The sequence below is a fragment of the Colias croceus genome, chromosome 12 (genome assembly GCF_905220415.1).
Source record: "Colias croceus chromosome 12, ilColCroc2.1".
In the NCBI taxonomy this organism is placed as follows: Eukaryota; Metazoa; Arthropoda; class Insecta; order Lepidoptera; family Pieridae; genus Colias; species Colias croceus.
Genome location: NC_059548.1, coordinates 9433544 through 9458111, shown reverse-complemented (window position 1 = coordinate 9458111; position 24568 = coordinate 9433544). Strand labels below are relative to the sequence as shown.

Genomic DNA, 24568 nt, shown 5'->3' with positions numbered 1-24568 from the left:
GCTTCGCTCTATTAAGGATGCCCATTTTTTTAGAAGCTATAGTAGCTTTGCCTTCCAAATGATAGCGGAACTGAACGTCGTCAGATATATCGACACCGAGAATTCCGATACTAGGCTTTATTGTTAGGGGAGTGTTCTCAAATAAGGGAGCTGTGAGAAATGGGGTTTTCTTGGCTGTGAATGAACATACTTGCGTCTTGCCAGGGTTAAATTGGACAAGATTTTGTCGACCCCACTCAGAGACTTCACCAAGGAGAGCCTCAATATTGGACACAAGTATGTTTCGGTTTGCATTGACGTGTTCTCGAGAAATATTTGGGCGGCCGGAATATATAGCATCTCCAGTACTGTCATCTGCATAGCAATGAATGTTACTGATTTGTAACATGTCATTGATATGCAGTAAGAACAGTGTGGGTGAAAGGACGCAGCCTTGAGGGACGCCAGCGTTGACAGGCAGTAGTGCAGAGCTCGAACCGTCAACCAAGACCCGGATACTACGAGATGTAATAAAGCTGGCAATCCACTTACATAATTTCTCTGGGAGTCCATAGGCTGGAAGTTTCGAGAGAAGAGCCCGATGCCACACCCGATCGAAGGCTTTTGCAACGTCCAGACTAACCGTTAAGGCCTCCCCTTTACTCTCGATTGCCGTAGCCCAACGATGGGTTAAGTAAACTAGGAGATCACCAGCTGACCGTCCATGGCGAAAGCCATACTGTCGGTCACTAATCAACTGGTTTTCTTCCAAATAACCCAGAAGTTGGCCGTTAATGATGCTTTCCATCACTTTTGAGAGTAAAGAGGTAATCGCGATAGGTCTGTAGTTGCATGGATCAGAACGATCGCCTTTTTTAGGGATCGGGTGTACTGAGGCAGTCTTCCACGAAGCAGGGACTGCGCCAATGTTATAGGAGTACCGAAACAGCTCTGTGAAAACCGGTGCCAGTTCCGGAGCACATGTTTTGAGAACAATGGCGGGGATACCATCAGGCCCACTCGCTTTGTGTGTTTCGAGACAGAGAAGAGCCTTTCGCACAGCATTCTGTCTGAAATGCACATTAGGCATAGAACTCTTGCACCGCGAGATAGCAGGCGGTACTTTCTCTCCGTCATCCATGGTTGAATTAGATGCAAAGAGAGCACCCAGAAGATCGGCTTTCTCTTTGGAGGAGTGGGCTAAAGTATCATCTCCCCGGCGCAAAGGTGGTAATGATGGCTTGCAGAAGTTGCCTTGGACAGCTTTGGCGAGTGACCAGAAAGCACGGCTCCCAGAAGGGTAGCGTATAAGCTTCTCACCAATGCTGCCAATAAATTCGGACTTCGATTTGGCTATTTCCCTCTTATAGACCCTGGAAGCAGAATTATACTGTTTTTTAAGAGCACCAGCATTTGGATCCTTTTTAGACACAGCATTTGCCCAGGCATGGAAACTCTCTTGCTTCTGGCGGGATGCCATTTTGCAAGAGCGACCATACCAGGGCTGGGACTTGCCGCCGATGGGGACTAAAGAGTTTGGTACAAACAGTTCCATTCCCTGTAACACCACATCAGCAACTGAGTCAGCGTAGTCGCTAGGATCAGGTGCAAAACAAACTTGCTTCCAGGGGTACGATGCGAAGAATTCACGCATCCCATCCCAATCCGCTGACCTATAGTGCCAAACGCGACGGCTCCCGAGTGACCGGGGACGAGTTAGACGCAAGATTGGCACTATGCTCCGAATCAGGCAGTGGTCTGAAGTCCCAAGAGGGGCATCGACGTTAACCTGATAATTAGTCGGGTGAGAGGTCAGCAGAAGGTCTAGTATGGAGGGTGTATGGTCAGCTATGTCGGGCAACCTCGTGATTGAGGTGACAAGTTGCGTAAGACCATAAGCCATCGCAAAATCGTGAACCGCTCTCCCCGCGTGATCAGTTATGCGTGAGCTTAACCATTGGATATGGTGGGCATTAAAGTCGCCCAAAACAATGATTTCTGATGAAGGGATTTGCTCAAGTACTGCATCAGCCGTTGTTTGGAGGTGCTCGATAAGACGGTCGGTTTCAGCATCACCACTGTGCGATCGATATAAGCACGCGTAGATGCGAGGATGGTCACCGCAATCCACACGGAGCCAGATGACAGACAGGTTAGTGCCCTCAAAACCGCTAAGGCGACGATAACAAATATCTTCCCTCACAAACACACACACACCAGCTCGAGGGATGAAAGTGTGCTCCAGTTTATAACCTGGGTAACAGAGATATGATGTGTCGGAGGGAGGACCAATTTGTGTCTCCGTTAGGAACAACAAGGCAGGCTTTGCCGTCTCCAGGTGGTGATGGACGGGATTAAGATTAGAATGTAGGCCCCTCACATTACAAAAGTCTACAGATAGTAAAGGCGTATTCGTAGAATTATGAGCCCGTTTGCGTTTGTTGGTATTCTTGAGCGGGATTTTGCCCTCCCCAGAGTACGCAGGGCAGCCTGAGCGCGAACGCTCAGGGAGGGATTCTCCAACAATACGAAGGTTGGTACCCTCCTGGGGTACAATACTATTTAATTCCGCTGCCATTATGTCAGTTATGAGAGAGATAAGGAAAGGATTAGCGATGGGAGTAAGGAAGGGATAGGGATGGGTAGGGAATAGGATGGGCCTCCGGACCTCCCACTCACCGAACGAAACACAGCAACACTTGCATGCTGCTATTTCACGCCGGTTTTCTGTGGGAGTGTGGTAACTTCCCCGGTGCGAGCTGGCCCAATTCGTGCCGAAGCATGCTCGACTCCCACTTACAAATGTTTGGAACCGTTTGGAACATAACAATGTATTTAATGTGACTACATTTGAATTTTATGTTTGTTTTGTAATAATGTATCAAAAACAAAGATAAAGAATGGATATTGGATGATTTGATGACTATTTTAATACAATATTCTGAAGTTAAGTCGAAGAAATGGTGTGTTAAAAATATATCCTGCCCTTTCTTCTCTTTAATTTCCACAATCCATAAATTGCACTTTAAACTCCTCACCCATAAATGACCTGGTGCTGATAACATTTCCTGACTCTTGACGTTTTCCCATTACAAAAGTTACATAAGCCGCTATGAATAAAAGAAAATACCCCAAGACATTGCGGATATCGATTTCATAGCAGTCACTTTCTCCTTCGTTCATAATTACTTATGCCGGTAAAGTCTAGGTATGGACCTATAAGGATAAGGAACGTGTATCACGTCCAAGTATATCTGTGTATGAAATATTGAATGTCATTCAAGGTCAAAGCTTATTATAAACAGTACGCATATATAATGTAACAAACAAATAAGTAACTACCAAATTGGAAACCGTCGCGTCGTTATTATGCACGTATCTTTAAAAGTCACCTAGGAAAACTTAAACATCGATTTTTCAATGTTCATAATTCATTGTATGATTTGGTCTGATACCCACAAATAAGTCCCTGCTTATAATAAGGACTGCTAACATTTTCTACCTACCAGGTATTCCTAGTAGATAGTAAATGTTAGCAGTCCTAGGATTTAAAGTGACATCATTTTAAATCCTTAAAATCTATTCCTATTTTCACCCTTTAAGTAAAATCTTATAAATCAGTAACAAAACTACTTCACCACACAGGAACCAAACGGCCAATTATCGTACGTCAAGTTACGTCGATTCCTACCGTTTAGCACCACCGGTTCCGCAAAGCAGAGCACTAACTTAGGAAAATAGGCAGTTAGCGCACCGTATATCATCTTGTATACGTTCAACCAGTCGACTGGATATATTTATAGAGCGTAATCGCGGATTACCGATTCGCTTATAAACGAGCGTCAATTTATTAGTAGTAATGATTGTTATAAAGGGACATAGCGTGCAACGTCCTCTGCAGTACGGAGTACCACGGATAAAATGCTTTATAAATTTGTTTATTTTTAAAAGCCCTTGTGTACAAGATAAAAAGTAAAACAATTAGTTTTATAAAACAATACCCTTGTCTCAAATTGTCTATCAGGATAGGTAGTACAAAAAGTATTTTGGTCAACGATAAAATTATCATTGTTGGAACAACTTCTATATTTGGTTTTATCGTGTTGGTTTTGTAATGCGACAAGCAAGGACATTTAGCTGGTTACATAGCGTTTACATTTTATAGCAGAAAACATCAATACATAATGTCATAGTTATAATCCATAAAAATGTTCTTGTACTTTTGATGGTTATCCGAATTAAGTTTTTGAATCTTTTATTACAGTGTTACATAAAAAATAAAAATAAAAAATAAATAAATCTTTATTTGCTCAAATGTGGTTCACAAGTTATTACTTTATGGAAAGTACAGCACATTCGCCAGTTATACTGGCATGCAAACATAATTTCACAGCTCCGCATAATCAGAAAAAAAAAAATTATTACATAAACATTATTATAGTTAAGTTCAAATACTTATTTATTATTATACATGTCAATATTTATGTTTATAATCCAAAAGGTCCCTTACATTATAAAAATTTTTGCTTAATAGCCACATCCCACATATATAAAGTAAAATAATTCAGTAGCCTCTATAATAAAGTTACGAGATTCATATTTTCTCGTATTTTCCATGCAAGCAATCGCATACAAATGTAACAAAGATAACATTATAACTTTCCAATTACAACAATACCATTGTTGACAGTGCAACCAGCGTGACGGTACATAGCACAAACATACATAATTATAATGACAGTTACACAGATTTCGCAAAAGCCACTCTGTCACGCCATCATTAATCTAGGACAGTAATTATACAAAATAATCATAATTCCAACTAAAATATTACTTGGGTGTGTCTCTAATTATCATTCCTACGAGTAAAGGGCACGCGACATTAGAATACATAGGAGGTATCTACATTATAATTAAAACATCGAGGTACCGGATTGCTTGTATGCGGTAAGGCAATGCGGCGAAATATTTTTAACTTATATTGTAAATGCTTTAACGAATGGAAAATGGAGATATACAACTTATTAATGGGAACGGAGAAGAAGTATGAATCTAAGATGCTGTGCTGGGAATAACAAGTGTATATTATGATGTTAATACAAAACTAAAACCCCTTACATTGCAATTTTAGGAATGTTTGTACCATTATATACCTTTCCTGAGCCAAGAATGCTCAATTCGACATCACACAAAACTAAAAAGGTTAAAAAATAGTTGCATCAAACAATCCCACTATAAGTTCACTACACCTCGACAATGACTTGCCAAATTAACCGGTAGTGGCGATAAAACAATAGATCCTAAAAAAGTCCTTTCTATATCTGACCCTGGACTGCATGGCGGCGTCAATCAAAAACCCATCCATCTCAATGCAGACCACATCCATATGAGATCCAAAAAAGAGGACTGCGAAACGGCAATCCGATAGTCGCGTCTGGGCCGGATAGGGTTGCCACACAGGCGGAAATCCCTTTGATACTGCCGCAATATTATGTGATTAATAAAATCATAAAAATCACTCATTATCGTAGATAGCTCTATTATTCGATAGGAATAGCTTCTAACCATCGCATGTGAGAATAGTGTATGTTAAAAATACATACTGTTCACTTCACTATTTAATAAAATATAAGTTGATGCAAAAGTAAAATACAAAACGAACAAAATCTCAAACAAAAAGTGATTAAGCACAATTTAATCCTGTTATTCCACTTTACTGACAACCCTAGCGGCGACGGCCGGTTCCAATTACGTTGAGTGTTTCGAATAAAACCTAGATTATGCATGTATCTTCCACTCAAAGATGCCCGCGCCGATGGAAACATTTTTTGCCATTTGTAACTGTATCCAATAAACATAATATAAATGCAAAACTGCTTATAAACCGTGAAATAGCACGGTCCCTATATAGATTGGATTAGGGGTGTTTCACGGTAGTCCGACTTATCGATATTTTTTACAACTTTTCTTTATTATGTAGTTAGATACCAAAAAGTCACCTTATATATGTAAACTAGCTTTCCGCCCGCGGCTTCGCCCGCGTTTTCAGAGAAAACCCCACATAGTTCCCTTTCCCGTGGGATTTCCGGGATAAAACCTATCCTATCTCTCAAGTTGGATCGAACTACACATGGTGTGCGAATTTTATTATAATCGGTTAAGTGGTTTAGGAGTCCATTGAGGACAAACATTGTGACACGAGATTTATATATATTAAGAAGATGAAATAATTTTCACCACCATTGAGTTAAACACAAAATTATATGAAAAAGAATGCGCATGCATCACTACACGCCTACTACGCCTACACTCGCACTTCATTCAAATGCAGTACGAAATATATTTAATTACAGTAATTACGCATTTAACGGGCTGCATATGGTTCCGGGTATCCTTATAGGAACACAATAGTTTCCATTTAACATTATTAATGGCATGCCTTAAAGAGCCCATGGATTTAACGACGTACGCGCGACTTGATTAATCACAGATGATCGATTAAAAATAATATTGTAGGTATAAAAAGTAAAAATCACGCTTTATTTTAAGAATTAAGATAAACTCGTGAAATTATAGTATTGCCGCTATGATAAGTGTACATAGTTAAATCAGTCATATGTGAGTGAAAATGGTTAAAGTTAAAGGGTTAGTTACATACAAACATACAGATGAAGCTAATATAAGCGTATTAATTAAACTATTTATTAAAGAACAACCAGTTACTGATGGTAAGGAAGTTAATTAGTCTGTGACAATTAAACGTGCCAAGAAAAACTGTTTTATATTGTGCATTGTTTTCAGACAAGTTTTTCTTAGTTGCTCGTGATAAAGATGTATCATGCATCGATATTAATGTCTCAATTAAGATATGTAACTGTGTATAATGTTGCTATTTCACGCAAACGCCACAAAAAACTTTTAATTGAAATATGGTAAGTTTTACTTTTAATAACTACACACGAAAAAAATGATGATATGAGGAGGTAGTTTTAAAAATTCTAATTACAATAAATTGAATTTGTTTTTGTTCAAAAACGCTTTCATCTACCTATTGGTAAGTAAGTGTGATAAAGGAAGACATAGCCTAGCCCTGTATTACATCACTACATAGTATAAAACAAAGTCGCTTTCTCTATCCCTATGTCCCTATGTATGCTGAAATCTTTAAAACTAAGCAAAGGATTTCGATGCGATTTTTTTAATGGATAGAGTGATTCATGAGGCAGGTTTTAGTATATAATTTATTAGGTTTTAGATAAAGCGGGCGAAGCCGCGGGCGGAAAGCTAGTAAAGCATAGAATAAAAGTAGGATATTAGGAGTGAACATTAAGTTTCAAATAACATGCCCCATCTAGCATCAAGAAAGCAGCTGCTCAACAAAAGAACTACAAGGAAAAACTTCATTTATTCGAATAATGTCATACATAAATTGAAGTGCATAACCAAAACGTACCACCAGATGTTCCACACAAGTGAAGGCCACTCAATCTCACTGACCAAACATGGAAACCGGTGTGAGTGCGCAACTCCCGTAATTGAGACACCTTAAAATCGTTTTGAGAATTCGAAACATTCTGATAATACATCTTGAGGGCCACGTTTCAATTCATATTATAAATACCAATCTCTCTCTGCAAGCTGTCTTTGACCATGTTCTTTGTCGTGTAAAAATGGAGGGTAGGGATTTGTGCATGGGATTTTCTTGTATGTTCTTTATATGTAATAAAAAATCTTTCCATGCCCAAAAACCGAATACATACGTACATAGCATGTAACAGTTTACAAACAGAATTGATATTTTGTAGGTACAACGGTACAATCTTTAAAATATTACTAGCCTCTCCGCGCGGTTTCACCCCCGTGGCTCCAATCCTGTTCGTCGTAGCGTGATGATATATAGCCTATAACCTTCCTCGATAAATGAGCTATCTAACACCGAAAGAATTTTTCAAATCAGACCAGTAGTTCCCGCGGTTAGCGCGTTCTAACAAACAAACAAACAAACTCTTCAGCTTTATAATATTAGTATAGATTAAATGAAAGTTTGTTTAAAAGATGCTTTCTTTTTACACCTGATAAAAGCTACATTTATTTATTTCATACAGAACTATTCCAACAGACACAACAAGCCACTTACAAATAATAACTATACCAGCTATCCAACTACCCACATAAAACTACCAACCAGCCCTACTAAAACGATCAAAAGCATGCAACAAAGTGCAGTGAGAACGTCAAAGCGTATGCACTTCATGTGGTTCCCAAAGGATGCACAAGGCTGGGCGGCACATGTGCTGTGACGTCATCGACAGTCAGCTGTGAGAGGATTGTAGTGTTTTATGCGTGTTAGTAAGTAGCTCGTGTGATAAGACTTTATGTATGTCTAATGTTCTGTGTAATGTATTTCGCTTAGGTACATATGGGATTTAATGCTTATGATTTTCATTTCGTAGGTTGGTAATGTAAAGCAGATTCAGAGCAGATCTTATTGCGTAGTGTTTTATGTAGCGTTTCTGTTAAGTTGGTAAATCCCGTAACTAATTTAATAAAATACATTTTAACAATGAAGTAATTAATATATTGACAACCTGTTATTTCTACCAAACTACGCCCTATTGCAAATATTCTAGATACCTTAGCAGTTACATTACGCATACTTTTATGATTATGTACATTGTACACAGTTATAAATACATTGATCAATCAAGAAACCACATAACTACATAGCAGAATTAATACTTCCATTACATAGAGTTATAAGCGACACATTAACTAGACGCGCCCACACCGATATCTTTGCGAAATAACTAATAAACGATTATGAAAGTGTGTCAATCTGTCCTTTAATCTGTGCAACGATAAAAATGTCAATTACACCGTTGTCGAACCAAAGACATTCCGCTTTGCGGTGGTATATTGACATTTTACGGGAATCGACACACTTGTGCATTGAGCATAAAAAGTCAAGTGGAGCCGGATAGGCGTAATGTATGTGATATAAATGATATTATATACAGACTGTACGTATGCTTATATTATGTATACGATGGTAAGGAAATTGATTCTCGCCGTTTTTATTTGCACTGGGTGCGTAACATCAAACAAAGTTTGGGCAAACTGCGATAAAAGCACGCATGTCTATGTGTACTTAGAATATACATATCGGATGATAGTTATAATGTAGCGATTTATCAAGCAATTCGAAAAATAAAAAAAATTGGAATTTCATGTACCTACACAAAAAATCGCATGTAATTTCATATAGGTACGTGTTAAACACAATATGCAATACATACTTTCCCCACCACTAACTAAGGTCATTTCAACATTTTTTACATCTACCTCAAAAAACCGAACACCAAAGTTTTCCTCAAAATTTCTCCCATTACACAAACACCTTATCCATTAAGTAAATGAGACTAATTCATATAATTCATCAGTTCACGGCTCGTTAGTTGCGACTGTATTAATTTCGGATCGTGTTAAAAGCCGATGATCGTCACGGCATGAAATTTGAGGCGTGGGAATACAATTTATATTGGATAAGTATTTGTTTTTGTTTGGTTGTGTGATTGCTGAAGTATAGCGTATTTAATTTCGTTTAATTTGTTGGATTTTTGTTTTAATTATATTTTGAACGTTTCATACATAATGAATTACATTCCTACACTAAGTCCTTATATTTTTGAAGCTATAACATACCACCGGTACCTAAAGAGATAGAGCCTAGAATATATAACAAAGGCTATATATCATATTATACTGACGCAAGTAAAACACAACGCACGATACAAAAACTACATGCAAAAAAAAAATCACTGAATCACCATACGAAGTGGCACAACGATCGTTTAACCAAAACATTGAAGCCCAAGTTCAACGACCTCCAAATCCCGATAATTAAACCGAATCTTAACTTGACGGGGCATAAAAAGTTATCGATGCGCCCGCGCCGATCATGTTCTATTGTAATTTGTTACAACTGTAATAACATTACGTATAATTAATTGTACGATTTAGTTTATTCACATTACGGTTTGGTGGAAGATTTTGTTTTCAATGTGTTTCATAATATAAATATTACGGAAAACTGTGCTTAGACTATGTCTCAGTGTTTAGTTATAGATTAACATAGAAATTCTAGTAATACGTTTGAATCCACAAGACTGTAGATTTGGCTTATAAACTTATTATCAAGAATGAGTCCTATGACCGGTCGATACCTATGAATGTATGTAACGCGCTAAGACCTAAGCGATAAGGCCTCCAAAAGGTTCCTATTAGGTTCATATAGGAAAAAAGATTTTAACCTTATTATCCCTGTTTATAATCTACAGACTACAGTACATAATATGGGTTAGTAAGACGACCTTGTGCGTCGCGCGTCACGGTGTACGCACGGACGTTGTTACACGCCGCCTTCACACCAAGTCACTTTATATCTGTGAGAACAATGTTTGGGAAAATGGAATGTAAATAAATTCCGATTTTTTCCCTATTTGTCAACGCTCGAAGTCGGACGGTGGACATGGAGTACCATTTATTTAGAAAATATTACACGTCATCTATACTCAAACTCAACTCAAAAAAAAAAAACGACGTGTGGCACTCGGGGACTGCCGCGGTAAAGCTTTTGCATGCTATGCCTTCAAGCCACACCTCCGCCCGGAGTGGGGAGCGTGAGGTTTTTTCGTTACGGAATTTCTTGATTCGGTCCCCGCGCTCAAGGCCCGCGATAGAAGCTATTCAATAGCTTAAAAATGTATAGCTGTTTATCGACTATCAATGTCTAGTTTCATTATTGAAGAGGTCAACAAACCATATAATTTAATCCCTCCAACCGTTTGCCCCGGCTTCACCCTGATTAACGCCGGATCTTGATTTGATTTTCAGAGAACAGCATAAACTTTATTTAAAAATCTAAAAGGTTTTTAAAATCTATCGATTCGTTTTTAAATTTAGTAGATGTAGATCTTATGAAACAATAAAAAAATCATCTTAGTTTAGAAGTACCCTTATAAATTGCAATATCCAGCAGTAATATGATAATAGTTGAATATCTGCACTATTCATATTGGATGGTTCGCAACTAGTATGGTATTATATTATCTCTGGTTCGTAATATCCGGTAATATCCAATGGATCTGCTTCCATTAATCTTACGACTGGCACTGTCGAGTGACCACGCTTTTAGTTCATAGCGGTTTTTTTTATTTATGAATTTTTTGCATTTTCAATTCATAGATTTATGTTAATTGGTTTTTAATGCATCAATTAATGCTGCTCTACTTGAATTAATGGTAGATAAAATATTCCTAATTTGGTAAATTTGCAATTCCTTGAATCTCAAATCTGTATTCTGTATATCTATACATATAATAAATCTGTAGAAGGGTCAATTCTGTACATTGAAAATATTGAAAAAATAACTAGCAGGGGGTGTTACTGGATCGATACCAAACCCAAATATGTGATTAAAAAATTTTTTGTCTGTCTGTCTGTCTGTCTGTCTGTATGTGAAGACATCACGTGAAAACTACCGGTTTGATTTCGATGAAACTTGGTATAATTATACCTTATTATACTGGGCGTAAAATAGGATACTTTTTATCCTGGAAAAATACGTAGAAAAAAAATTAATCTCAATTTTTCAGTTATCCATAGACGTTGTTCTGTAGTAGGTACCGCGAACACACACATTATAGACCTAGCCGTATTTGGGTCCAATAGATATTTATAAGATGTCATTGTCCGAGTTACTCAAAATGGAGAAATAAACCATCCACGCAAAGACCGACATCCGCGCGGACGGAGTCGCGGGCGGAAGCTAGTACATAATAAAATAAGTACCCCCTATCGTATAATTATGGACAAATTACAGTAATTTCTATTAGTTACTTAAGATTCATTTTTAAATTCGAAAAACGTGGTAAATTATGTACTTACTTACTTACTTAATATCCTAAGGCCCCTAGGTGGGGCAAAGGGCGTCGACAGTACATCGCCCTGTATCCCGATTTTTGGCAGCATGTTTTATTTCGCTCCAGCATTTTCCTATAGACTTGGCCTCTGCGATGACAGTCCGACGTGTAACCATCTGCTGTGTTTTTTGGCGGGACACTTACTCCAAGCAGAGCCTCATCCAGTCCGAGTCATCGACGTCCCCGTCGTCCACCCTGTGACCTGCTACGACCACGCCGCCGCGTGACCCGCCTTAATTGTCGTAACTAGTTGCTAACAAGATGCAGGGCGAAAGGCGAATTCTGCGCCTATAAATCAGAATCACTCACCAGGGAGGAAACCCGAAACTAAACCGAGTTCGTCTACAGACTCTGATGTGGCAGCCCCATCAGCAGACTAGGGTATAGTGGGCTAATCACCTGCTTATCCGAAACCTATATGATTTTCGAAACTGAAACGGTAAATTATTTAACACAGACATATTAATTATGTCAGCACAATGTATTTTCTATTTGCTTGTTTAATACAAGTATATACGTCTATCTAATAAATAAAGAAGAGTCACCCTATATACCCTTCAAAGTACCAATATTCATAATATAAGATCTTCATACATATTATACAAAAACTGCACATCAACAAAACCGCGTATACACACTAGCGGCTGCATTCCACAACACCTATGCCGCGGCTACTGCGCATAAATATTTTATAATTACATTCCCGGATGAATCGACGCGATTGTCCGATAGACTGTTTTGAGAATAACGCTAGAGTAATATTACATAGTGTGGTGGTTGTTTAATTACGTTGTAATATTTAAGGAACAAACAAAAACAACTTTGTAACAACTATAGAATAGATTTAATACAATATTCCGCAACTTGTATTGTTTTTACTATTTCACTCTTAATTTTTATTGACAAAGGTACATTTAATCGCAAATACAAAATTTAAGTTCTATAGTTATAACGAAGTTCAAACTCATACAGAAAAAAGGAACAATATTCCCGCAACGTTTCACAAACAACATGATTAAAAAAATAAGAAAAAACTCTGTACGACTCTTTTCCCTACATCTCCATGCACTTAGCAGCTAAAAGATGATAAACAGCCCAAAGCCACGAGTTCATTACGCAATGCGTCAAAACACCATTGCTCGCATACACAGCGCCGATAGCGGTTATACCCACCTACATCTACCGGCCACTATAGTCTATATCTAACGCGTCTGCAAGTTCCATGGTGCATTGCGGTGCAGATTCCCGATTCGATATAACTACAACATATCCAATCGATTCAACTGGACGTTTCGTTGAGATCGTATAAAACAATAATCGATTAACATTGTTCTGTTTATCTTCGTCATTAAACTGTAAGTATTATAATGGTATCAAGTTTTATTTGAAAGTAATTGCATTTGAAATACGTATATTAACTCCTTTTAATATGCAATTTCCTCATCATTTTGAGTGGAATGTTAAGAATGGGTAGATAATATGATAATATAGCGATAACTACGAAATACCAATACCATTACATTCTTATACATTAAGTGTAATTATATACCATAAACTAATGCCATACAACAGACAAAAACAATGAGAAAACGGTTCATTTCACTTTACTGCACTGATTGAATTGTGTCCCATCCGATTCAGCTATGTACATTATACATGTAATCACTAATGTATTTACATGCATTATGCATACAGCTCCATACATTGTACATCTACTTCGATAATAAACAATATCTTCTCTCATATTGTAACTATATGACAATCTTAAAAACAAGCTCGTAACCAAGTAAATATTGCCACATGCCCTCTACCTAAAATATAATTTGTTACAACACAAAATAAATACACATTACGAAAGATGCAATAAACCTTCAACTTTTAAACATGCCATAACTATTTGCGTCGCAACCTCGGCTCATCCACCATAAATATATTTCGAGTCGTAGTCGAAATGCCCATAACATTGAATTAACCAAGAGGTGATATATCAAAAGCAATCATCGACCGTCAAGCGCTTGCATAATAAAACGCAATTAAACACGCGATCCGACGTCTACACTCTACAGACTACAGACAGACTATAGCAAATACAGACTGTAAATAGCGTATAGTTAGTTAATATTTTGAATGATAAAAATCTATGGTCCTTCGAGGACTTAACTTTCTTGTATTACAAAAACAAAAGTTTGTATAGGTGGTTTTGTATTTATGCACCTACGTGTTTTATAATACGTACAGTGTAAACTCTATATAACGACACTCCATTTAACGTCAAACTCCGTATAACGTCAAGATTTCTCGACTTTGGTTGGTTTATATTGTTGTCTATACAATAATACACTTCATATAGCATCACGCTCACTCTAATTAACGACCACAATAAGACATTACCAATTACTAGGAAGTACTAACTAAGTTGCCGAAATCAATGAAAATGTAGTTGTGTACATTCTTTTTTACTGACATACCGAAGATTCTAAGAAAGTCGTTTGTTTGTTGTGTGAATGAACTTACACATGTTCACCTCAACTACTTGGCTTTCGTTAGTTACACGTTAAATAAAAAATTCTGCATGCCGAAAAAGATGGACGATCTGCCAAAAAATTGAAGAAACCTCAATATGAAGACCTTGATCAAGTGTTGATAACATGGTTTCATAGGCAATGTCAAAATAATATTCTCGGGACCAATCATGCAATTTTCCCTTTCTTTCCATTTAACGACCACTCTCTATAACGTCGAAAAATGAACGGTCCCTTAAGTGACGTTATATAGAGTTTACACTGTATTTTATTTTTATTAATAGACTTAAGTATAAGCAATAACGCTATGCATATGCATGCTAGGGCTGAATAAGTTAGTCGGTTAAAGAAATTACAATCGCATAAGCGTAGTTTATTTCAAGGCTATTCTGAAAACTTAAAATTGTTGCTTCATTCTCATACTTTTCCTACAACATCTTGCTCTTTAAGTTAATTATACACTTAGGAAACATATTGACTTTCGTCTCAAAACAGCACAAATCAATGGCAAATCAGTATAGCATTCTAAACAAAAATTATGCATGCAACTCAACTTAACTTAACTCTGGGTGTTAATTATCTATATAAGTATGTATTTAAAATTATATATGTATGTTTATCAGCCATCTGGTTTCCATAACACAAGCGAAAGCTTAGTATGGGATCAGATCGTGCCGTGTGTGAAAATTGTCCCGAAATATTTATTTATTTATTATATTTATAAGTAGATATTTACCGTTGCAGCTCTATGTAAAAATCTCGTAAACTCTACTCTAATCTCGTAAACTCGATTGCAGCTAACATTGATTGAATATAATATGTAAACCTTTTATGTACCTACTAGAGGAACTTTTAATCTAATGCATTTTAAATGCAGGAAGCACATTGTGATCAAGGTATGAATCAAATTATTTATTAGCAGACGATTTACCGTGTTATACCTAAATTGAAGAAAAATGTTGTACTTATTATATTCTGAGTAGGTACGTAAGTATATATTATATTGAACATAATATAACCTTAATAACTATTAATTTCTATTGACGTTGAAAACAACTTAATACAAGCGTAATTTCAATAACAAAATACATTACAAAATAAAATTGTTTTATTTTTGTTATGTTTCATTTAAATTTTTCTGCATTACAATTTACAGTAATCTAACAGTAATCTCAATCAACAATAGTTATTCCACTTAATTAAACTAATCTACACCTTTTTGTAGTTTTTGCTGTTTATTATTCTATTGATTCAATCTATAATAATATGTAAGACGATTTTGAGTAAAAACATAATGCCTTATGCAGTTAACAGCGTAATGAAGAAACCTTTACCTTGTAGTGCTCAACTCGTAATAAATTACCTCGAAGTTTTTTTAGGATATGACGTTGTTAATTAAAATACTTTCCGTAATGTTTGTTATTAAGATAACAATGTTGTAATTTTTTATTTATGCACACAATATTTCGATTTCATTTGCATGAATACTTTTTTCTATAAAATGATGCACTTATTCTTAAAATTCTTGACTTGATACAGAGTCCATTAAGAATTAATATTTTGAAGTGAAACTTCTTTAACGAGGTTGGAAAAAAATTTAGTGTAACATTTTTTCGTTACGCGTGACATTTTTCCGTTACGCGCCATCTTTTTCTTATCCCTACCACGCGTGATTCGACGCATTTCTGTAAAGTTGCATATAGTAAATTATTTTTTGAAAAATAAGGTCATAAAGAAGTTTCACTTCTTACGTGTGTACACTAGTACACGCACACGTTTTTTTTTATATATTCATTTGATTCAGTGCATTCGTATGTAGCAAGACCTAGGTAAGCATCAGGAGAAATTACTTCTATAATTAATAATGTACGCATGGTACAACCACCACATAATTTTCACCATGATAATACCACCATGAACGGTCTATTGGTTAGTACAATAGTGGCGTGCAGCCAACCTGGTCAACAAAGCATGTCAATTATTAATTTATTATGTGGAAACGTATACACATCGTCGCTTGTAATTTTGGCATAAATCATGAGCTTGTTACAAGCTTTTATTTGCATTTTAGGACAATATTTCTGCTGTTGCTGTCTGCTTTCAGATTAAAGAATAAATAAAGGATGAGGAAGGCCAATACTCTGTTCAGTAAAGCTGAAAGTAAATAAGTATCATCGCATACCCTTATCTCATGATGTGATCTGAAGTTCGAAACTGCGCTACACAAGAAATCTACCTTCCTCATATTTCAGTACGTTATTTTGCCCCTTACAAGCACCTCCTATACATAAGAATGGCACAAACATGAACAGTTCGTCCCTAAAGCACACGACACATTATCTCCATTATTCAAACCAACCAACTGCTTGCAAAATACGAATTAACTTGTTCTCGTTACCTACAACAGTTCCCTTCCTGATTGCATTACGGAGGTGTGCGCGCACCTTTATCTAGGATCAGCGCCCAACGGTAAATCGTAACAGTGGCATGATCATGCCTTGGATTAGTCTGTCACTAGTAACTAATTGGCATCTTACTCGAACGCGAAACCAAAGAGATCTGGAGTGAAACCTGTTTTTTGTTCGCTACTGTATATGTACTTGTAAGGTTACACTGTACACTTTAATCGGACGAATTTATCTTTTTATTTCGACTTTCTATAGAAATGTTTTTCTTTGAAACGTGCAGTGGGTTACGAAATCGCTTTCACGTGATAATTTTGACGCTATTATAGAATATTATTATTTTCCGTTACTAAATAATTCAAAATGCAGAATTCATTATTTTTAACTAGCAAAGAATCTACTGAAATCAAACTAACTTTGATGATACAACAGTTCTTATTCAGCATAATTTATAAAAGTATACCTTGACAACAAATAATAATATCAAAAGATACATGTTACATAAAACCTAACTAACCTAGCGCATTATGTTGACATGCTTACATCGTTTCAGTCTACAAGCCTTCATGCAATATTAATTTCTGAATCGTGGTTGAAGCCTTGTTTACCTTCTTCCTCTTATTCCTTACCAGGCTTTCGGCTCATTCGTAATGACCGAATTGGTAGAAGTGGTGGTGGGGTAGCGATATATCTCCGATCACATATACCCTTTAAAATTATTAGTACATCACCCCAGCCCCCACCTACAGATGCAGCCGAGCACCTCATTATTGAAGTCGTCCTTTCCTTTACCAAAATTCTCCTAGCAGTCTTTTACAGCCCCTCTCTTCTAATAGATTATTTTCCTTCGTTTGACTCAATATGTGATAATTTAATACCAATCTATGACCACTGTATTTTAATGGGAGACTTTAATACATGTCTCTTAAAAAAAGACAGCCGGTCGCAAAAATTGGTTTCCATCGTTGAGTCACATAACTTACATCTTCTTCCTCTCAACGCCACGCATTGTGCCCCTAATTGCATCCCATCTCTCCTAGACCTAATTATAGTTTCTTCTCCCAATTTAGTTTCGAAATACGGCCAGTATCCAGCTGATGCCTTTTCACACCATGACCTCTTGCTTCTGTCATATAGAATACGGCCACCTAAACATAAACCTAGAGTATTATTAAGACGTAATTTCAACGGTATGGATGATTCAAAACTAAAGGAAGATGCTCGTTGTATTGATTGGTCTCCGATATTTCTGTCTCTTAGCATCGATGAAAAAGTTGAGTTCTTTAACTCCGCGTTAATAAAGCTTTATGACTTGCATGCACCGCTTAGATCAGTTAAAATAAAACAATTACCTGCGCCATGGTTGACTGAAGATCTCAAAATTTTGTTGAATAAAAAAGCTCGCGCCAAGGCGAGGCATAGAGCACTTAAATGTGATGCAAGTCGAGAAAAATACAATGCGATAAGAAATAGATGCAATACATGTTGTAGAGATGCACAGCGACGGTATATTCATTCTTCTGTTGAGAACAGTGACCCCACTGTCATTTGGAAATTCCTTAAAACGTTAGGTATTGGCAAACAACGAAATAATTCAATTCCATCTAATATAAACATAGAACAACTTAACTTACATTTTTCTAATTCTTCGCCTTCTTTTGATACTCAATTAAAACATAACACATTAGATTACATTTCCAAATTACCACGTCCCAATATTCCTCCTTTTAGCTTCAAACAATTTACCGAGTGTGATGTCAAAAGGAACATATTGTCCATCTCGTCGAGTGCTGTTGGTGGCGACTGCATTGGACGTACTATGATCTTACCTATCCTAGACATTGTCACACCTGTTATTACCCATATTCTGAATTATTCCATATCCAATAGCTCATTTCCACAGGTGTGGAAAGATTCCCACCTCATACCGATCCCCAAAAGAAATAACCCTTCCTCTTTTTCCGACTTTAGACCCATCTCCATCCTTCCATTCCTTTCTAAAGTTCTGGAAAAGTTGATACATCATCAATTGCAACTGTTTTTAAACTCACATAATCTCCTTAATCCTTACCAATCCGGCTTCCGTCCAGGTCATAGTACGGCCACTGCATTAGCTAAAATAACCGATGATATTCGAATGGGGATGGACAATAAAAGGCTTACAGTACTGACCTTGTTAGACTTCAGTAATGCTTTCAACACTGTAGACCACGACATTCTCCTCACCTTACTGTGTTCACTAAATATATCCGCACCGGTAATTGGTTGGTTTCAGAGCTACCTGGATGGACGACGGCAGCGAATACACATCGATGACGTTTTGTCTTCTTGGTGTGATGTCTCTGCCGGGGTTCCTCAAGGTGGTGTTCTGTCTCCGTTACTGTTCTCAATCTTTATTAATACCATATCAGATACCTTGCTGTCTCTCTACCACATGTATGCTGATGACCTTCAAATATACACACAATTTACACTTGACGAAATACACCAGGCTATTCAAGATACTAATACAGATTTGAATACTATAGTCCAATGGAGCTACCGCTATGGCTTGCAGGTTAATCCACTTAAGACCCAAGTTATTATTATTGGTAGTCCTTCGTTAATCGCAAGGGTTAACTGGGTTAATCTGCCACCCATTGTAGTTGATGGTGCGATAATTCCTTATAGTGAGTCTGTAAGAAATCTGGGTTTGATTTTTGATCAAACCTTATCGTGGAGACCTCATATCAAGGAAGTGAGCAAAAAAATGTACGCAGCAGCTGGATCCCTGAGACGATTAAGAAACTTTCTTCCTTTGCCTACTAAAATCCTTTTAGCTCAGTCCCTCCTTCTCCCTATATTAGACTATGCCGATGTAAGCTATGTAAATTTAACGATGGAACAGTTGAATGTGCTCGAACGCCTACAGAACTTCTGCATACGGTTTATATTTGGGCTCCGTAAATATGATCATGTTTCGGAGTTCCGAAAAAAGCTCAACTGGTTGCCGATTCGCTTGCGGCGGGATGCGCATGCTCTCCAACTACTGTATCGAATTTTATTTGACCCTAAAACGCCAAAATACCTTAAGGAAAGGTTTGAGTTTAGAGGTCATTGTAGTGAGGTTCGTTCATCCGAAATGTTGAGGATAATTATGCCTCAACATCGCACACATTTTTATGATGGATCTTTTACTGTACATGCCACTAAACTTTGGAATGCTCTGCCAGACTCTATCAAAAATGCTCAATCACCAAATAGTTTTAAATGTATGGTTAAATCTCACTTTCTCAGTGTTAGCCGTACATAAAATTTATTTATATTATATATGTATTATTAATTACTATGTATTATTTTAGTATGGTATCTTTCTTCGAATCTCTATTCCCTTTTACTTATTTAGTTTATGTCACAATATAAATAATATGTATGTGTATCCTAATATCATAGTTATTATTGCACTACCCATTTATGTATTTTGGTATTTATTCCTCTATTGTACCAAAGGTTGTCTGGAAGAAATCGCTCTAAGCGATAAGACCGCCAATTGTACTTAGTGTAAGTTATATTTAAGTGTTTGTATTTCTTGTTTTGTTATCTTTAAGTGCAATAAAGTATTTATAAATAAATAAATAAATAACCTAATTCACTATATATGCAATGTAAAAACTAACATTCCTATAATAAACTTGAGATTTTGCATTCATAATCACCCTTTTTATGAGTGTCGAGATAGGGGCATATTAATAGAACCACCACAAGGTCAGTCTGACTAACCGTGAGTCACTAACAGGAAACATACAAATAAATAACAATGGCTAAAACTGTTTAAATATTCACAATATGGTGTAAAATTATTACTGAATTTAATTAATATTTATCATATTATTATGTTTAATTTTAAATGGATTTTGTTTTTAATAATTGGTAACATTTTTAATTTTGAAGGTTTTTATTTTCATTTTTTCCTCAGTAGGATAACTTTCTTTGGTTGCAATTTTATTAGTTTTTTTAATAAATTCACATACATATTTTCAAATGAGTAATAACCATATGCTTCCTAATTGGAACTACGACTTTACCAATAATCAGGTATCTCTCAGTCAACTATATTCCAAAGTAGTATAAAGTTTTAAACCGCACCTAATTTTACGAATTTAACTAAAACTAATTGAAGTCAAGGTCGTAGTTTAACCCTATTTCTCCGCAGGTCAGATGACGAATACTGGACCAAATTACACCAATTTGCCTATTACAATTGGTTAAATATCCAGCATCTCTGTGTTTCCTGTTTATAATGCCACTGTATGATTACGAACCCTGTTATTTTCTATTAAGTCACACTTTAATATATAATTTGTATTATGTATGGGAAATTTTGCATGTTGATTTGCAAGTGTTAATTTTAGTTAATTGTATCCTTATTTGCCATAATCTATACCTAATATTATAAAGCTGTAGAGTTTGTTTGTTTGTTTGAACGTGCTAATCTCGGGAACTACTGGTCCGATTTGAAAATTTCTTTCGGTGTTAGATAGCTCATTTATCGAGGAAGGCTATAGGCCTTATCATCGTAGCGTATCATCACGCTACGACCAACAGGAGTGGAGCCACGGGGGTGAAACCGCGCGGAGCAGCTAGTGGGTTATATTTTGTTAATGTTAAAATTATTTCAATTTCTTATATGATCGTTTATAACATTGAACAATGTCTGTAACATTAAATATATTTTTATTTTATTGATTTTAATACATATTATATCGTAAGATTTATTAATTTAAGCAATAACATTTGTTACGTGACATCATAAAAACTGATTATTTAGCTATAGTTTGAACAAAACTATTGGACACAATATGTTAACTCCCTTGTGTGCTACTGTAAGTAACTGACCTCTAGATTGTATATGTTATTTCAAATTAAAACGTACTAAGCGTTATTTGACAGTGTTATCAAATAACATGCGTAACACATGTTTATTAGTTACATAAAGAGCCGTTATGTATGCAAATTAATCCTATTTAAATGAATGTATGAAACATGTTGTAATAATGACCTTTTATTTTATGTTAATACTTTTAACCAATGTTGTTCATAGTGCTAATATTTTTTAAATTCTTTAAAAAAAAAAATTTTTTCCAATAAGATCACATTTTCTTTCTATATGTAGTTTCATAAATATTTATTACTAGTCTTCCGCCCCGGCTTCGCCCGTGGTACATATTTCGCAATAAAAGATAGCCTATGTCCTTTCTCGGGTATCAAAATATATCCATACCAAATTTCATGCAAATTGGTTCAGTAGTTTAGGCGTGATTGAGTAAAAGACAGACAGACAGAGTTACTTTCGCATTTATGATATTAGTATGGATGATGTTAAATTAATATGTGATTTAATTTCACTGTAGCATTTACAATAATTTACATCAACAATAATTTAAAATACAAAATAGAATTGTATAGAAGCACCTTTTAAAGGATATTCAATCATAAGAACATTTATCAATGATTGAACAGTATAAAACTAAGTTCAAATATTTCATACAATCAATATACACACTATTTCTAAGTATACAAGCACAGAGATAAAGACAGGAAGTTGTATTCAAGCCCAACTGCTCTCATTCACCACTATTGATAAGATATTATGCAGGAAGACATTTTGTGATCGGAAACTGTGATCTAGAAAGAGCAAATGGACGGGAAGATAGTTCATAGAATAGTATGTTTTAGGGTATGTAGTTAACTTATTTAAAGGAAGTAAGCTTTTTAAGTGTATATAGTAGTTACAAGAAATATGTATTAAAAGTTAAGATATATTTTACTGATCCAACTACATATTCTAAAACATATAATAATATTATGTTTTCGAGTATGTAGTTGGACTTTAGAGTTGATAAGCTTTTTAATATTTTTAAAATATGTATTAAAATTTATAAGTAGATAATAATATCTACAAAAAACAGAGAAAGGACGTATAAATAATGTTGATTATAATGTTTACCTACATGGTGTACACCATAAGAAACACATAAAATAATAACACACATATAAAATAATACAAAATAACACATTGTAATTACCTACTTATTTATTTAAATAATATGATTTCAATAGAGCCTCAGTTATATATATTATTATTTACTTTATTTACTCAGTTGATAAGATTTGCGTAAAATTCTTTTGTAGATCAGAATTATTTTTGTTTAAATAAATGAAGAATAACATTGTAAATTTGCACCACAATTTAAACGCTTACTTAATCAAGGGCATTAATGAAAAATTGACATTAATAAACTCATACACTTCCAATTGAACTAATTTCATTGACCTTCCATGTTTGTTAGCGCAGTGTGCGCAACGGTATAATTTCATCATTTCTCAATTAAAATAATTGTTTTATAAAAGACAACATAAATTTTTTGAATAATATACTATTTTGAATAGCACTTCGTTACATGTACATGAATTTGGACCAATATTCGAACAATAAACATCCGATACCGTCCAAATGTTAACATTCGTGTTTGTAAACAAAAATGCCGGTTACTGTAATAAATCAAAAACTCACCAAAACTTTGATAAATCTGTTCTCCAGTTCATCTCTATCGGGCATCGGAGGTTTGGTCCGATTTCTTGTGGACGGCTGCCGTACATGGTGGCTTTTTGTTGTTCCCACCGGTCCGTCCAACATCGTTTGTTCCCTGGACGTAATTAAACCCATTGTACACTACACTGGCTAATCAAACACTCATCACGATTTGATTAGGTCATTTTTATCACAGATTGCAACACAACTTCATAGAAATCTAGTCACATTACACATTCAAAACAATCACGATTTATTGTACCGCACTGGACAAAGCAAAGGCGAGGCACATCCGCACGCGCACAAACGTTTTTCGAAAGAATAACACTGGCGACTGTCAAAGTCAAACTATGAAACAACAAAAACACCACACTTAACTTTTTTTAACATAGTGGTAGGCTAGATACAAGCATATTTGAAATGTATCACACATTATCTGTGTTGATTTATGTCGAAATACTGTATTCCTAGATTAATTTTATTCCAATGTAATTTGTTCTAATGGATAGACGCGGCTCTGTTGTTGCCTTAAGTAATGTTCGTATAGTTTTATCTTATTCAAATGCCAATTAATATATTATAATGAAAATACCGCTTCATTGTTTGCGTTGAGTATGGGTGAAATAATTGTGGGTGTAATTATTTATTGATAGCGTGCAAGATTATCGAATAAAAATACAGGGAAGAAGATCAGGTACCTACACTTTTAATCTATTAAGGTTTTCTACTTGGTTATTTAGCACACATAGTCTAGTAGTAGTGGTGTGAGAAGTGTGAGTTGTATACACACGTGTGTGATTGCATTTGCATTGAAATAATATATACAATGAATTTTCATTGTGTATATTATTTCATGCAATACTTCGTTTTATAGCGCCCATGATTATTCTATAGGTTTGAAATCATAGTTGTAAAGGGAGAACTCATGTCCATATATCTAAAAAAATATGGCCGATCTGACAAATATAATATTAAAGAATAAAAATATTCTAAAATATTATTTGTTATGTTTGCCGTGGGACTTTTTTGGTGGCGATTTAGGAATACAGATACCAATAAAAATTCATTGATAAACTGGCAGCACCAAAGTTTTCCACCAGCATAGCTGTC

The 24568-nt window shown here is 35.7% G+C and overlaps 1 protein-coding gene across 2 annotated transcripts in view; it reads right to left on the bottom strand.

Moving 5' to 3' along the window:
- The window catches only part of LOC123696203 (formin-like protein), a 72870-nt gene extending 49085 nt beyond the window's left edge, over positions 1–23785 (bottom strand). For both annotated transcript variants that reach the window (XM_045642264.1, XM_045642265.1), the window contains exon 1: positions 23441–23785. In XM_045642264.1, coding sequence (XP_045498220.1) covers positions 23441–23593 — 153 coding nt within the window. In that variant the 5' untranslated portion in view covers positions 23594–23785. The remainder of the gene's footprint in view (positions 1–23440) is intronic.
- Between the last annotated feature and the right edge of the window lie 783 nt (positions 23786–24568).